Source organism: Schistocerca cancellata, chromosome 6 (genome assembly GCF_023864275.1).
Source record: "Schistocerca cancellata isolate TAMUIC-IGC-003103 chromosome 6, iqSchCanc2.1, whole genome shotgun sequence".
Lineage (NCBI taxonomy): Eukaryota > Metazoa > Arthropoda > Insecta > Orthoptera > Acrididae > Schistocerca > Schistocerca cancellata.
The window spans coordinates 151,072,478-151,090,512 of NC_064631.1; the positions used below are offsets into that span (position 1 = coordinate 151,072,478).

At 41.1% G+C, this 18,035-nt stretch overlaps 1 protein-coding gene across 1 annotated transcript in view; it reads left to right on the forward strand.

Moving 5' to 3' along the window:
- LOC126088214 (uncharacterized) overlaps positions 1–1,770 on the forward strand; it is a 110,137-nt gene extending 108,367 nt beyond the window's left edge. The window contains exon 7 of the mRNA XM_049906340.1: positions 1,197–1,770. Coding sequence (XP_049762297.1) covers positions 1,197–1,376 — 180 coding nt within the window. The 3' untranslated portion in view covers positions 1,377–1,770. The remainder of the gene's footprint in view (positions 1–1,196) is intronic.
- Positions 1,771–18,035: the final 16,265 nt, after the last annotated feature.

The window sequence follows — 18,035 nt, forward strand, 5'->3', positions numbered from 1 at the left end:
CCAGGACTTTTTCACGTAAGTCTAAACTCATTCCTATCCATGAGTGTACTCCAGGACCGTTTTATTTTAGATATTTCACACATTCTTGGTATCATTCCAATCTTTTTTGCCTTTGGCCTTACCAAATTGTACATTTTCTTTGTTAGACGATCACTGGTCATTCTGAAGATGCGCCCACAGAACGACATTTTCTCGCTAGGCGACGATGTTATTGGTTTATCTCTCTGTACAGTTCCTTAATTGATCTTAAACATCTGTTGCTTGAAATCTTCTTTAATATCCTGCGCTCTCTTTGAACTAATAAATTGACTAGTCCCCTTTGCAAAAACAGACATAATGTCTTATGGGATAACAGCAATCAGTGATTTTATAATGTTACTTAAAATCCGTCTTGATTCCAAAAAAATTTTTTTATTATTCATATGACCGGTTTCGGTTCATTCAGAACCATCTTCAGATCTGATATTTCAGTTACAGGATTAACCCGTCCAAATCCAGCAACTTTCACATGCTACGTCACATTTTTATGTGACGTCCAAATCCAGCAACTTTCACATGCTACGTCACATAAAAATGTGACGTAGCATGTGAAAGTTGCTGGATTTGGACGGGTTACTCCTGTAACTGAAATATCAGATCTGAAGATGGTTCTGAATGAACCGAAACCGGTCATATGAATAATAAATTTTTTTTTTTTTTTTTGCAATCAAGACGGATTTTAAGTAACATGACTAGTCCCCGTCCATTCACAGTCAATTTTTACGACGCGTATAATCGTTGTGCTTCGCCAAGCGTACCGCGGTGTCTTAACTTGACTCCAATACTCAGCGACATATTATAGAAGCTTTTCGTCGGGTGAAATGCTCGGTCCAGTTTGCAGACCGTAAGACTGACTATTTCCTGTTGCAAGCCACGATATTGGGTATCTAAATTTCTTTGCACAATTGGTATTACCCTGGTTCAAAAAATCACCATTCTTATTATTATAATAATAATCATCATCATAGATACGTGTGACAAATTAAAAGGGGGAGGGGGTCACAAAAAAACTCTGACTCGTCCTATGTCAGGTTGCTCTCTCCTATCCCTCCCCCACCTCGCTTTCTTATCCCTGGATCAGCACCTGCTTCCAGTGACGTTCTGCATAGTCGTGTCAGTTTTATAAGTCACTCAAGTCTTCCAAACTTGTGTTTCAGATGGAGAGCTACCTGCGGGACGCGGCGTCTGTTTTCGCCGGTGACGTCACAGCGCCGCCCGAGCTGTGGCGCTGCGTAGCGGCCGTCGGCAGGAAGCTGAATGCCAATGAGTGGAGCAGCTGCCCGCTAGAGGCGCCACCAGACGGACAGGCAGCCGTGATGTCCAACTGCTGCACCTAGCCACAGCACCGGTGTTGCTCACGAAAGCAGCTGCGACAAGCTACTGCGTATTAACTGATCGAAAAAAAAAAAAATCTTGCATAGCTCTAACTGTTTAGGAGCTGATGTTTCAGAAACACGGCGGACTGCAGACCCCTGTCTGCACTGTGGCGTAAGGCTGTAAGGAATAAGGACCACACTTCTTTCACTAGAAATTCTTAAAGGGGACCAAGATAATTCTATATATACGGATGATCTAATCATCAGCATGGAACCGCAACCTCATACATGGGGGCAGAATGAATTACATTGAATTCAATCAATAGCTAAGAACACATTAGTGTTTTTTTTAATACTGTCAAGGATATTTATTGACTCACCAATTCTTAGAAGACATTAAAAGAATTTTTTAAGCAGGGGCGCCCTCAGGAAGAGGAGGGAAATTTGTGGGTGGGTGGGAGGGTGGGGGGGGGGGGGGGGGGGAGGGGGGGGAGGGTAGGCGGTTAATGGAGACAGCTGCCCCTAGTGGGAATTCATTTAGTACATGAATATGAAAAAGTACCTCAACGGCAAAAACCCTAATTTTTACGACTCAAAGCACCTGGTAAATTGTTACTAAAATGACCTGAAAATATGGATAAAATGACAAATAATATGGAACCTGTGTAAAGTGAGTTACGAATAGGAGAAGCTTGCCCTGACACTTGACATCTATTGAATCTGCATCACGTGTGTTGTCCTTTTGGGAATAATCCATGTAAAGATTCAAGATATGTAGGCAGAATAAACTATACCCTACGCTTTGGAGTAATCGGTGCTATTGCGACAAACAACAAAAGTAATATTTTAATGTGTTTTGGAAAGTACATGACGATTGGCATGTCATTCACAGGCAGAGGAAAGGGAATGACGAGAACAAACAGAGGGATTTCGAGAGGCAAGCTAGTCAAAGAACAAAACATGCTAAAAGAAGCGTAGGTGAAGAAATGGCTAGTGACTGAGAAATACTTCGTACAGTCGGAAGTTCACTGAACAGTTGCTGAAATTTCGGAAACAGTTTCTCGCAAATGCGCTTATTTGCAATGCAAGGAACATTTTGAAGCGAGCTACAGTATCAGTGATAAAGTCTTAAATTTTCGATGTTTGTACAGAACATCGTTTTACATATTTCATCATAACCTTTTCATAATACGTTGAAAAAATAAAAATCAGTTGATGAAACACTTTAATTTTTAGGACTATAAAAATGGTCTCTGAACAATTACCATAACATTGCAATCCATTTTACAAAAGGTGTCTCACATACCTAGTACGCTACTAAATAAATAAATCAATAAATGAATAAACAAATAAATAAAAAATACTAATCTTACAAGAACTCCTTGTCGTGAAATCTCTACCCAGACTTACTTTGCTTCCCAAGTTACATCGCAGAAGTGTACTTAATGTTTTGCTATAAGGAAACTGCGTTAATTTTCATATGCATGAAACTTCTAAGATGATGCTGTACTTGTAAGCATTGTACAGGACGTTCCACTGCTCCCGTTACAGGCTTTGGTAGATAAAGGTGTGATAAGGAACCTATCCGCAGAAATTTACTGTTCTGATGTAAGACAAGTTTCAAGATGAGATCTCTTTCTGATCTCCCACTTTACGGCAAGCATGCAGCGAAGGCAATGAGCTATAACGTCTGTGCTCTACGGCAGCCTATGGTATGGGCCGTGTTTCGAGTACCCTTCCCCTGTGACGGAGGATGTCACCTTCAAAGTCACGAGTGCGGTGCGTCCGAGAAGCAGCAGAAGACAATCCTCCGTTCCCAACTTACCAGTTACTTGCAGCCATTGTTGTTATAATCGGATGACAGTTGTGTCTAGCGTCGTAAATACAACACGCACTGTCGGCGGGGCCCTGTTTCCATTTCGTGCGTGCACCGCGAACCTGGAGAGTTGAAAGTGCTCCGACCTTTAAATTACTTTATGTCCACCGGACATGGCTTCCTCCTCAAAAAACTTCATCTACCAAGTCCTCTTGAAACACAATTTTATGAGTTCTCTTTAAATTGCCCGCCCGGCTAGCCGCGTGCTCTAACGCGCTGCTTCCCGAGTGGGAAGCCGTGCCGGTCCCAGACACGAATCCGCCTGCTGGATTAGTGGTGAGATCCAGTGTAGAGTGCTGCAACGCTCCATGTTTGACCGGTCACGGCTCGCCTGTTGACGGGGGGACCGAGCCGCTCGTGTCCGGCCCCACACGACTCGGCTCGGTCACGTACTCGCCCCATGTCTGATGTCCGGATTCCGGACACGCGGATAACCGAGCATGACCGGTCACCGCTGACGTCTCACCTCGCCTCGCTGCTCTGTGCTGTACAAATCCAACGCCTCTCTCTCTCTCTCTCTCTCTTTTAATACGAAAGTAACGTTTCCAAGAACGGGTACGTTACACAGCTAAATTCATAGAGTACTTTCTTTTATAATATTTACTCCCGTCTTCCTAACTTCCAGGAATTTTGTTGTAAATAAAACATTGATCACAAGAGACCAAACTGTGTTAATGTAATGAAATGTAAGCGTCAAATAGTGCACCTGATTATGCGAATCAGTCCACATATCAACTGTCACAGCACATGTGTTATTAATAACTTCCGCAATAACAGAAGGCATTATACTGTTTCGTATTGCATCAGCTTGTTCTTTGACATGTCTGCTTATAGTAGAGGTATGTGGCATGGCATCTCCCACGTTAACTTTTCCATAATGCGCACCTAGATGTATTAATTCTTGGCCTAGTTCTCTGAAACCTTCACCGCAAACAGCATTAAAAGGTCTCATATCTTTAGCACACATTGCAACACACTTTGCTGTAATACTATTTTTTATTACTGCCGGTATTCCTGAAGGAGCTGTATCTTTGTGAGGTTTCTTGCAACTGTGTTTCTTTAAAAGAGTGGTTCGCGATTGGAAACAAAATAATGTGGAGCAGTTTATGCACGATAAGTACCCAGTAGACGCACTGTTTTCGTCTACAACCACCAAAAATATGCTCCGTACTTGGCTTTTTAGACCTTCCCGTCTCTTCAACGTGTAAACATTGATTTCAATCTTACGTCTTACTGCACTGTTTTCCTCGCACTGCATGATTGCAGAGAGAGAGAGAGAGAGAGAGAGAGAGAGAGAGAGAGAGTGAGAGAGAGAGAGAGAGAGACCACAAATGAGAAGCCCGTACTGGCTGCAGTCTCACACGGATAATGACACGTGTAATGTGTTTGTAGTTCCGTGCTACGTATTCGGTCACGGCTTCTATGCTCGGTCACAAGAACTAGTGTGGGCAGCCTATCCAGTTAGGGTGTGCTCGCCCTATCTCGTATTTCGTGCTCGCTTACTCGGTCATGCAGGACTCTAATCCAGTGTGCCGGCCAGCCTGTGGATGGTTTTTAAGACGGCTTTCCATCTGCCTCGGCGAATGTGGGCTGGTTGCCCTTATTCCGCCTCACTTACACTATGTCAACGATTGCTGCGCAAACACTGTCTCCACGTATGTGTACACCATAATTACTCTACCGTCCAAACATTTGGGGTTACACTCGTCTGGTATGAGACGTTTCCAGGGGGTTGGGGGAGGCTCCACTGGGGCCGAACGACACAATAACCTTGGGATCGGTGTGGGGGCGGCAGTGAGGTGGGTGGACTGCTGTGGCTTGTTATGGGGTTGTGAACCACTGAGGGCTACGGCGGAACGAAGCCTCTCCGTCGTTTCTAGGTCCCTGGCTCAATACACAATAGACTATAAACTACTCTTTATAATAAAAACAAAGAAAACTAGAGATTAATTTCTGTCAAAGATGCCAAACTTCTCGAGAATTTTATAAAACTGCTGGTCTATGTTGTTTTTAACAAGCGAATGTGTAACTGCACTTGTCTAATAAACGTTCCTGTACACTTTTTCATGTTGAAGCTCGAAGAGATTGAATGTAAACTTGTGTATTTCCGTTGCTGGAAATAATTAACCCATTTCTTATACCTAATTGTGGATAATTACTTCAAAACCAATTACTTTCCTCTTTTCCTGTCTTATGGAAATAATTGTCATTGTATTTGTATGGTTTTCAGCGGCACTCCGAGTGAAGTTGGAAGGGATTGTTTGATGATGAAAAGACCGAACACCATTCGTGTTCTGTAGTTAACTCTTCGATAGTAGGTAATTTTCGGCTTATGATTTGTTTTCTGGTCACACATCATCGAAAATTGACGCCACCCAACATCCTCACTCGCCTTATGCGCCGGCACACTTTTTTTGCTGACAGTGGTATATTAATTATCTATAATTATCGTTTTTCAGAACTATCATTCAGTGCACCTCACGGTGCTTTCATATCAGGAATTTTTCCCACCGTCTTTGAAACATGCTTTCTTGTCGCTATAATTAAGTTTGAAACGTCCCCTTAGAACAATTTATACAAGACTGTGCTTAAACTGACACACAATATTTTTTAGCGCAACGCAATCTGACTTTCAGAAATCCCTACAAAGGAATGGCCCTGACTAACATTAACCTGTACCTTTCACAAATCACTTACCTCACCAAAAATCTTCGTTACTCGAACTACTGCAATACAGCGAGCGCCACTACTGCCAGCTAAATAAAAGATTCAAACTACGGAAGTCACTAACTACTGATAGGGATAGTTAGCAAATGAAAGATTTTAATAGAGAACAAACAATGTATTTACCTTAATAGTCATAATATATATAGCAGTTCATAATATCCAGTATAACAAATTTCAAAACTCCGCCACCTCTCTCCCCACATCCACCACTGCTGGCGGCTCATCTCCAACTGCGCAACGCTACGCGCTGTTCACATCCAGCTGCCCAACACTACAATGGCAGACAACAATGCAAACTAGCCACAGACTGCACACAGCACAGCCAGTGATTTTCATACAGAGCGCTACGTAACGTTGCCAATAAGAAAGCATAAACAGCCTACTTACAAGTTATCCAAACATATTGTAAAAATTATTCTGTCTACAATTTTGCTTCCGCCGTTCTATCTCGAAGTTCGGGGCTTTATTGTGAAAAACTTCCAAAAAAATTATGATTCATAGTATTGCCCATCGCTGGCTACTACATTCTCCCATCTTTCGTATAGCATACGAATCCCGTGGCGGAAGAACTGGGCGTCTTTTGTGGAGATCCACGAATCGATTCAATTTTGCACTTCTTCATATGATCGGAAGTGCTGGTCCGCCAGACACTATGCCACTGATCGAAGGAGGTGTTAGACTGAGAGGGCAACGTATGGAGAATACGGCGGGAGGGATAGGACTTCTCATTTCAACGTTTTCATGTATATTTTCAGGGGTTTTGCGACATGGGGTCGAGCACTGACCTGCTGAAAAACTACTTTACGTGTCTATCGCTCTATTGTGACCGTTTGTGTTTCAGTGCTGGGCTCGAACGCATCAATTGCTTTCGATAATGATGTCCTTTGACTGTCTTCGTTTGTTTCAGTAGCTACGAAAACGTTCTGTCTTCCACCGCCATGCCGGTCTTTGACATCAAAATCACCGTTCTTAAGGCGTTGAAAACATTCTCTGCGCATTCTTCCTATAATAGTTCCGTCACCATTGGTCTTACCCAGCATTTTAAGAGATACAGCCGCATATTTCTTCATGTTAAAGCAGAAAATTAGAACTTCCAGCAAATGACGAGAAATGGGTCGTTAACTTCACGTACTTAATCGAGAATAACCTTAAGATGCAATCACAAATCGACTAATGTTTTTGTGGCATTATGTTTACAGATGCCTAAGCTTATTGCATTACACCTATAACCAACCACCTGAACCCCACTTGCCGCTACTGCCGTCTATTGCAAAACGGCGGAAGGAAAGTTGTAGACCTAATAAAATTCATATGTGTATGTGCGCGTATGTGTGTTTTCCACATAACCTCCTAAACCAATGGACCGATTTCAACCAAAATTGGTATCGTGTCCGCTTTACTGTCAGGCAACAATCACAGTCTGAGTAAGAATCATCTACCTATAATAGTTCAGGAAATATGAAGTTATAAACAATGAAATGCGTGAGATACTGCAGCACCATGCAAGACGTTTAAATTCATTACTTAGTTGCTAATAAGTGTGTTCGCAGACAGTATCCACATATGTCACTGAAAATACTTTCTTGTACAAGTAATTTTACGACACATGGTTCAAGAAATATGACATTAATACTGAGATCCGTGAAGAGAGGAGGAGGAAGAAGAAGAAGAAGAAGAATAAATAAAAAATGCCGCATCATATATACACTTGTTCTTTACTACAAAGACAGTCCTAAAGTTGAGTCAACTTCAGGAGATCCCCGACACTTGGCGACGCTTTTAACAATTTTCAACAGGCAAGTGCTAAAGGCTTTAGGCGACAATAGCTATCAAGAGGCACTGCCATAGAGGCGTTTATAAAAATGTGTTGTGGATCCGAGAAGCAGCTGAACCCAGGGTACGGAAACTATACGTTTCTAATAGAAAATTTGCAAAATTAGTATCCAGGCAATGCCAGGTTTGTCAGCTACTTATCAATAATAATCAGTTTTCAGAATTATCATTTCACTTGCATCTCACGGTGCTTTCGGCAAAGGCATTTGTCCCACCGTCATTGACAAGTGCTTTGTTGTTGCGATAATTAGGTTATGCGAAGTTTTATATAATTAGTGTTGTGACTTGGCAAGACAGCCAAGCCACTATGAGGAAGCCGAAAGGCACGCGTTTAAGCTCACGCAGGCTGGCGTGAGGTCTGGAACAGGTAAAGTAATTTTACTAGCAAAAAAAGGTACGTAGCTTCTGGAATACTTTACTTTAATCCATTATTGGTGAACATCGGTCTGACGGTACAGGCATCACAAGATAAATAGCAAATGATAATGGCGCCTTGCTAGGTCGTAGCAAATGACGTAGCTGAAGGCTATGCTAACTATCGTCTCGGCAAATGAGAGCGTAATTTGTCAGTGAACCATCGCTAGCAAAGTCGGCTGTACAACTGGGGCGAGTGCTAGGACGTCTCTCTAGACCTGCCGTGTGGCGGCGCTCGGTCTGCAATCACATAGTGGCGACACGCGGGTCCGACATATACTAACGGACCGCGGCCGATTTATAGGCTACCACCTAGCAAGTGTGGTGTCTGGCGGTGACACCACAATTAGCAACATTTTTTATATCATTTACTGAGGAGCTATCCACTGAAATATCTCAAAATACAAGAAACGTACGTTTAACCCTTTAGAAACCCGTAGAAGTCGGTAATGGGAATTTTGACAGCCCAGCACAACAAATGTACTCAGATTGTATTGGATGTGTATGTCTAGTCATGAAAGCTCTCGGTATTTGTATGTAGTGTGGTAAGAATTATATATTTATTCCCATTCAACTTTTAGGCGTAATTCCTCTTTGACAAATTTGCATACGTTCTTTTAATAAAACGCTAATAAACGAAATTTGTGCTTTCTCACTTCCGTCCTTTCCCTATCGATATCTCCGTTTTATTTCTCATTTTTTATTTTATGGCTAAAAAATGAGGAAAAAGAACAATGTAATACTTCACTATGTAATTAACCTGGTAGTTGTGATAGGCACAAGGGGAGCGATTTTTTCTGTCTTAAGTTATTTAATTTACCTTCGGTTCTCTTTATAGTCTGAATAAAGATATTTAACTAGTACACCAATCCTTATGTGACTCACGCCGCCTTCGGTAGTGCGTCGGCCAGCTCCCACGAGGCCCAGTGCACTTGGTGACTTTGTAAATTGTAAGTGGGCTTCACGTTTATATATCAATTTGCCTATTAGCTCACAATGAATTGGTGCTTGTATGTTTCATTTCCCTTTATATACATCTGTTTACGGCTATGCCCGCAAAGAGTTGTAAGGAATAATGAATTGCGACCTGGAAGAAAACTGTGTATAGATTATCAAAGGGTTGTACAATTTTCTCTCTGTAGTTCTTGTATCTTCTATTATCTTACAAGGTTAAAGACGAATTCTAGAAACAATTTATTTTATTCACACATTTATTTCAATTTACTTATGAAATTTTTGTCGTAGCTTCTCGCTTCATATCGAACACATTTCTCAGTTTTATTTTGTTGAGCATGTTTGTGATGTGATGTAGTTTTATTTACAAAAAGTTGTGTGGTATAGCTGCAACGTTGAATTGGCTGTGGCTGTATTGCTGAAACTGTTGCGGGCTGCCGATGTTTACGTTGTTTTCGCTTCTGGCTTTCGTGACGATGCGGCTGATAGCATTCCATGTCGCGTTGTGGAATGAGGACAACGTGCAGGGACTGATTAGGAAAATTTCACCGTTGTGTACTGCAGAGTTAAGTTCAGTGGACGGCGATTGTGCTCCAATCATTGGTGCTGTGGGGCCAAGGTGGTTGCAACTGTGCTCTGCAGGTGCGACGCCTTGTGTGACATGCTGTAAGGGTTGGAAGTCTCCTGTTAAACGGGCACTTGCAATTTTTAACTTTTCTTTCCGTAGTCTTGTCTGCTAAGACAAGATGGCTCGAAAGCAGTATCGACATATACTGTATGGATTCTTTGATTTGGACAGAGATGACGGCGTCGAGGAAGCGTCGTCACTTTTAAGGGGCTCCGGAACGCCCTATACTCGCAATGTTAAAATAACGCTTATAAATTACATCTTTCCTCACAAAGTATTTGAGGTAGGAAGTTGAACTTTTTACAGATTATTTATTGGAATATGGGCTACAACTTAACACAGGGATTTTACAAAATTCTAATTCAGTTATTAAAGATGATTTTTTTCAATTGTAATGAAAATTCACAACACTTTTTTGCAATTTTTTATTTGTATATTCAAAAATACAGTTTTTTTGGAAAAAAGGCTGTGTTAAATTATGCAGAAGGTACTGTGTAACATTTATTGAAAGTTTGAAACAAATATGTTTGGAAGATCCTTAGAAAACATGTAATTAGTATGAGAAAATAAAAGTTTTGGGAATCGAGCGACAAAGATTGGATTAACTTTTTAGTGCATTCCAGGTCCATAGGATGGATTATCTTCATCCTCTGCAAACTCCTCCTCCAGCTTCCTCTTGTTCCTCCTCCTGTTTACTCTTGCTTGTATTTCTGGACTCTACGGCCCTGTCTGCAGCCCGAAGGCGTTCCTTGTCTAAAGCAAGCATCGCTTGTACCATGTTAGAATGTTATTATTTACAGTAATAACACATCGAGGGACATGAAAGGGAAGCAGTGGTTGGGAAGGGAGTAAGACAGGGTTGTAGCCTCTCCCCGATGTTATTCAATCTGTATATTGAGCAAGCAGTAAAGGAAACAAAAGAAAAATTCGGAGCAGGTATTAAAATCCATGGAGAAGAAATAAAAACTTTGAGGTTCGCCGATGACATTGTAATTCTGTCAGAGACAGCAAAGGACTTGGAAGAACAGTTGAATGGAATGGACAGTGTCTTGAAAGGAGGATATAAGATGAACATCAACAAAAGCAAAACGAGGATAATGGAATGTAGTCGAATTAAGTCGGGTGATGCTGAGGGAATTAGATTAGGAAATGAGACAAAGTAGTAAAGGAGTTTTGCTATTTGGGGAACAAAATAACTGATGATGGTCGAAGTAGAGAGGATATTAAATGTAGACTGGCAATGGCAAGGAAAGCGTTTCTGAAGAAGAGAAATTTGTTAACATCGAGTATAGATTTAAGTGTCAGGAAGTCATTTCTGAAAGTATTTGTATGGAGTGTAGCCATGTATGGAAGTGAAACATGGACGGTAAATAGTTTGGACAAGAAGAGAATAGAAGATTTTGAAATGTGGTGCTACAGAAGAATGCTGAAGATTAGATGGGTAGATCACGTAACTAATGAGGAAGTATTGAATAGGATTGGGGAGAAGAGAAGTTTGTGGCACAACTTGACCAGAAGAATGGATCGGTTGGTAGGACATGTTCTGAGGCGTCAAGGGATCACCAATTTAGTATTGGAGGGCAGCGTGGAGGGTAAAAATCGTAGGGGGAGACCAAGAGATGAATACACTAAGCAGATTCAGAAGGATGTAGGTTGCAATAGGTACTGGGAGATTAAGAAGCTTGCACAGGATAGAGTAGCATGGAGAGCTGCATCAAACCAGTCTCAGGACTGAAGACCACAACAACAACAACAACAACACATACCTTTGGCTTTCCAACATTTCTCCTTTTCTTAAAAGCATTCAGAGGATTTCTAATAACTTTACTTTTACTCATTATTATACTTCAACAAAACAGAGACTCAAGAAACAGAATTAATTACGAATATTTTCGAGATAACGACAGAGTAAATAAACATGAAACAATCGACAATCACACCAGCGATATATATCGAACTACCACAGGTTAGCCACAACACATACTTTATCTCACATCACTAAAATGTACCTGATGAACACGGACGTTAATAACACCATTTGACAGCAGTTTAACAGCGCCACAGTGGGTCACGCCCATGTAGAACACATTTAAAAAAAAATTTAAAAATAGTTATAGTCTTCGGAATTGAATAAATTATATATCTATTAAAAGGTAATAGCCTGCAGATTCAGAAAACGCAAAAAAGTAAAAATTGAACTTAAAAGAACATTCTTGCAGTACGCTTTGAACGAGTCTAGTCGGGACAGCTGCGTTCGAGGCGCTGATTAGGGTGGGGGCTATACGCAGCGTGCCGTATTTTCAGCTACTGGTCAGAATGTTTCGTTTATTTACAGTTATTTGAAGTTGTTGCTCGGTGGGAAGATTCTGCTATCAGTATATTAGTGAGGCGTTTGTGTCTCACGGCTTAATTTCCGTGAATTTCGTGTGATACACTTGCTACCAAATTGAGGAGGCGAGTGTACGAGTATTTCCTTGCGCACGATGTTGGAAAAGTTCTGAGTCTGTTCGTTCCTTAAGACAGAAGTTTCAGAGCCAGGTTCTTATCTTTCAGTTAATAACATTGGGAGGTTACCCCGGTCTCCGGCATCTAATAGTCAGGCCTACTAGATGAGTGGCTTGCCATGCGAGTGCTTTTATTATTCGTACATCAGAAATATTTTCATGATTATCATACCCACTGCAACTATGCTTGAAGTATGAGCCCTAGTGCCTTTCAGTTAAGATACAATTTACCCTCGTCCTTACTTTTGTAATGCAACGGAATGGATAACGCATCTGACTAAGAGCTATTGCACATTTCTGATGTACTCACTCCACCCTGACAAGGCCACATTTAGTTCCTGTCGTATATATTTTATTCAGAGCTTGGACAACCCAGCAAGAAAATGGAGGTTTTGTTAAAATACCTCAACAAAATGGCTACCCACAATTCAATAATTAAGACCACTATTTATCTCATATATCTCCTCTTTTATTACAATAAATTCATTCATGCTAATGTTGCGAAATTTCTTGTATTACACTTAAACACAATAGTAAAACAAGTGATTCTCCACCCAATGAGCATGATATAACATAAGCATTTTACTATTCTATGGTCTGGTAATGTTTCTGTCTATTGCTACTGTGCACTTTCTGTAGTGGTAAAGGATCTTTAGCTACTTCATTCTCTCCCACACTCTCGTAATCTCATTCATTAGCAACATAACGAATGTACTGACTGATGCTGTACTGGGAAAAATCATGCTTGACTCACTAAATTCGATACTGTCTCATGCAAATCACACAGATTAAATACAATAAATCACACAGAGTATAAAACACATCTCTACATACAAAATGTTTGGTTTTCTACTCGTTCTGCTTTCCCACATCAAACAATAGTCACCGCAGATTCACACGTCACTGACCCACGTAATAATTTTCCTACCACGAACTCTGGAGGATTTATGCACATCTCCCTGTGCAATGCAACCCTTGTGGAGTTGCTGGGTAGATGGCTGACTCACCTTAATTCACTCTCAGAGTATCTAAATATCATGCTGGCGTCACACGAATGTACCTCATAATGGAAGTTTTGGTATCTTATTTCACACACGGATTCTCAACTGGATGCTTGGACAAGCACTTCTAATTCTTTTTATTGTCTCATAGTGTGGTTGAGACTCACCACGTGGAAGTCCTCGTCTTTAATTCAAGTTCTGCACACGGAAATCGTAATTATTTTGAACTTAGATTTACACACGCAAGTATTTCATTTTAATACTACCATGCGCTAGTATTTCGTCGTATGATTACAACACGTGGTTTCTTTGTCACTTCCGAAGAATCCTATGTCCCCCATGAATTTTTTACCTGCCTATCTTTTTCAGAGCAATTTACATCAGCTTCCCACCAAAAGTTTCTGAAAAGAGAAATTATTAGTTCGTCTACTCCTAAATATCCTACATGCATGCCATTTTCATTTAACTTTGTTTTTCTGGAGTACACACAGAACGTCTTCACACCTCAGGACTCAGTGACAGAGTGCTGAAACATGGCCGTTCATCCGGTCATCCCGCACTTCCGCAGAAGTTGGGGAGGACCTTGACACCGTATTGGTCAGCCACATTCCAGGCCCTCTGGTGCTCTGGTATACTTCCTCTCTTTGGTTCAGCCAAAGGTGACCAGAGAACTGTCTCAAAGATGATTATATAATCTATCTTCACTATCTGTGGTCAGCAGATGACGAGCCATTCATTCAATTCACAAACATTACCAAACTGGATTCAGGGATCTATTTTAAGGAAGTGCACATCCGAATAATTGAACATACGAATTGCCTTTCTTTCCTACATTGGTATCCGGCTTCGGTGTATTAAATAAAATGGTGTTATTCTACAAAAACACTTTTGACAAGAACGAAGTATGTTGTTGTACATCTTTTCTATGTCGGGCAGTACTGTACCCTTTTAACATTATGCATTCAACTCAATCCATCTCTCCAGTAAATTCGCTCGTTTTATGCTGCTTCTTAGTGCAGACCTACTTGATTAATTGTGGTTTCTTGTATTGTTAATACATGCGCATGTATTTTTCGGAAGCGAAGTGGCGTGTATCAGATAGTATGTGTATGTTCATGTTCATGTCCCATTACTAGATTGCAGAGTGTTACGTTGACGTGACCGATATTACGTAATAGTCCACATATTTACAAATATTTTGAAATTCCAGTTATTCAAATGATGTATTGCAAACAGTTGTACACTACTCGTATTTGTGTACGTACTGCAGTTACAGATAGCTTGTCTAGAGCCCCACTCCACAGCGGTCTATTAGAAGTCAGTCAATATTACACTTTTATAGGATCTTACGAGCGATCTTCCTAGTCTTTGACATATTCTTTCATTAAACTGCGTAGGTGTGAGCTAGTATTATAATTTACTTTTCCACTGGCGAAGTAATATAGCCTTACAAAGCTGATTAACTGGATCATGAATTTGAATACAAGGCATAGTTTCATAAGATTGGGCGTTGGTAAAGTACAGTTAGTGGAACAAGTTCCATTTTTACTAGTAGTTGAATCACACAAAATAGTGGCCTACTTAAAGGATGCCGTACCTACCGGCGGTCAAGTTCTGTGGGAGGCGGACTTCGGTTGAACACTGCCGCGCTGACAATGCTACTTTTAGGATCTGAGCATGCGCTCGTTTTCCATGTAATTTGGAGTAGGGAGTCGAATTCAAAAGTGTGAGCCAGTATCTGGGGGTCGCAAGCAGAGGTAATTGGCGTATTGCGTGGAACGAAGTGATACTATCACAGGTATTAAAAGCGAGATAAATAGTGAGAGGAGGTAAAATACGAAAATGCGGTAATAATGTTAAAGTATTTAACGGTGACAGAGCAGTAACAAGATTTCATTAAGAAACCCGAGTCGGATTTAAATGATTAACAATCATACATGCACGATGAGAAAAACAGTTCTATATGATTAATTTTTAGGGCGATGTGTCTAATATGGTATACAGGGTGTGTCATAATTAATTCCGTAAACTCATACAGTTGACAGTACACATTACTATAAGCAAAAAAGTCTCAGTAAACATAGGGGCGCAAATGCATACCTTAAAGAGCTACGAGCAATTTTTCATCTTCGATACTGTGAAACAAATCTCTTCTACTGCAAGTTATTTGCTTTCCATATTTTGGGGACTGGTAGTATGGACTGAAATAAGAAAAAATGCCCAGAAAACATGTGATCTAAAACACATACCTTAAAAGTTATGAGGACTTGATTATTAGGAGAGTTGTGTTTCAAAGTAGCAAAGATGAATAAGTGCTCGTAGCTCCTAAGGTATGCATTTTCGACCCAATGTTTACTGAGACTTTTTTGCTTCTAGTATCGTGTATTTTTAACTGTAAGATTTTACGCCATTAATTATGAATCACCATGTATACTAACTTAAGTTGCAGAGTCTGAGTGGAAACAGAAGTAGTGCTAAGTTGTAACTTATCTAACATATTGTGACTATAGCTGCGCGTGTCTTTCATCAGAATAACTGAAGGTACACTGAGGTGACGTAACTCATGGGATAGCGATAGGCCATTTACAGATATCTCATCTGCAGTCTGGGGGTTCATGTCTAAAGGTTTCCGATGTGAATATGGCCGGACAGCGAGAATTAACAGACTTTATAAGCGGAATGGTGGTTGGAGTAAAGTGAACCATATTACACCCCCCCTGCTCTCTCTCTCCCCCCCCCGCTCTCTCCCCCCCCGCTCCCCCCCCCCCCCCCCCACGAACACCGCAGTGCCCGATGGTCTTCACTTAACGACCGAGAACAGCGGCGTTTGTGTAGAGTTGTCAGCGCCAACAGGCAAGGAACATTGCGTGAAGTAACCGCAGAAATCAATGAGACATACGACGAACGAATCCGTTAGGACACTGTCGCTAAGTATGGCGTTAATGGGCTGTGGCAGCAGACGACCGACGCGAGTGCATTTGCTAACAGTACATCGCCTGCAGTGCATCTCCTTGGCTGGTAGTCATATAGGTTGGGCCCTGGGTGACTGAAAAACTGTGGCACGGTCAGATGAGTCTGGATTTCAAGTTGGAGACAGCTCATAAGGTTCGACTGTCAGCCACGGACCCAAGTCGTCAACAAGACACTGTGCAAGCTGGTGGTGAATCCGTAATGGTATGGGCTGTATTTACGTGGAATGGACTGGGCGCTGTGGCCCAACTGAACCGATCATTGACTAAATGATTATGTTCGGCAACTTTGAGACCATTTGCAGCCGTTCATGGACTTTTTGTTCCCAAGCAACAATGGAATTTTTCTGGATGACAATGCGCCATGTTATCAGGCTACAAGTTTTCGCGTTTGGTTCGATGAAAATTCTGGAGATTTCGAATTCTGGTTTCGCAGAAGAGCTTCTGCGAAGTTTGGAAGCTAGGAGACGAGGTACTGGCAGAAGTAAAGCTGTGAGGACGGGTCGTGAGTGGTGCTTTGGTAGGTCAGTCGGTAGAGCACTTGCCCGCGGAAGGCAAAGTTCCTGAGTTCGAGTCACGGTCCGGCACACAGTTTTAATCTGCCAGGAAGTTTGATATCAGCGCACACTCAGCTGTAGAATGTAAATTTCATTCTGGAAAAAAAAGGTTCCTTGTTCCATTTAAAATCAGGCACAAAGTTCTAGCTTATATCTCGGTTATTAATGAAGTTGTGAGAGCGCATTGCTGTTTGTTTCATGGGCCCATGGTCATTCATCGCGAAAGTGAGGACATTGCAGATTCCGTTAATGGATCGGAGGTCGTTTAAAGTGAAAAAATTAAGCATCCATTTTGTATGCTTTCTTTCCTTACGGTTGTGTTGTGCAGTCTTTTGCAGGTATTATTTCATTATTTCATTTTACTATTAGTCGACAGTCTAGAAACAGAAGAAACATTAAGAAAAATATGATCGGAATTTATAATGTCAATAACTATATGTTTATACTGGGTGATTCCGTGATGATGTTACAAACTTTCAGCGATGACTCATGAGGGTAAATGTATCAGCTTGAGATAAAGGATCCTGGTCCGGAAACGACCGAGTCGAACTTTGTAAACGATAATCGTTCTGGTACCTCTGACAGTGGACCTCTTCTGCTATAAGTTTTTTTGCTTTCAGTATTGTTGGAAGAGGTAGCATGAACTAAAAGACGACAAAAATTTCTAGTAAACATGGGCTCTTAAGCTAAGCATTTATAGCACATGTTTATTAGACAGTTTTTGTTGTTTCGCTCCTTACTACCTCATCCCAAAAATATGGAAAGCAAAGAGCTTGGAATATTTTCCGTCATTTTTCGTAATTTTATCGATTTAATGTCACTTCTATGCATGCGATCATGTCATCACTTCTCGTTCCGAGTTCTAAAATTAATTGTAAATGTAGTACAGCTACCAACGCTTAGCGTAAATGCACTATTTTTCCGGTCGGACGCCATAGTGTAGCACTATACTCGAATGCATTAAGTCACCTCCAACCACATATTCTACAGCTGCAGCACATTTGCTCCGTTTTCTGTATGTCAACTGTCAGAGATGTCAGAACAATTCTGTTCTCATAACTTTCCGCTCGGCGGTTTCCGGAACAGGGCCTCTTACCTCAAATTGATACATTTACCGTTCTTCATTCTCCTGAAAGTTTGTCACGTCACGCAATCACCTTGTGTATTGTCTCAAAATACATCATAAGAATGAGAAGTAGAACAAGAAAATGAGGAGG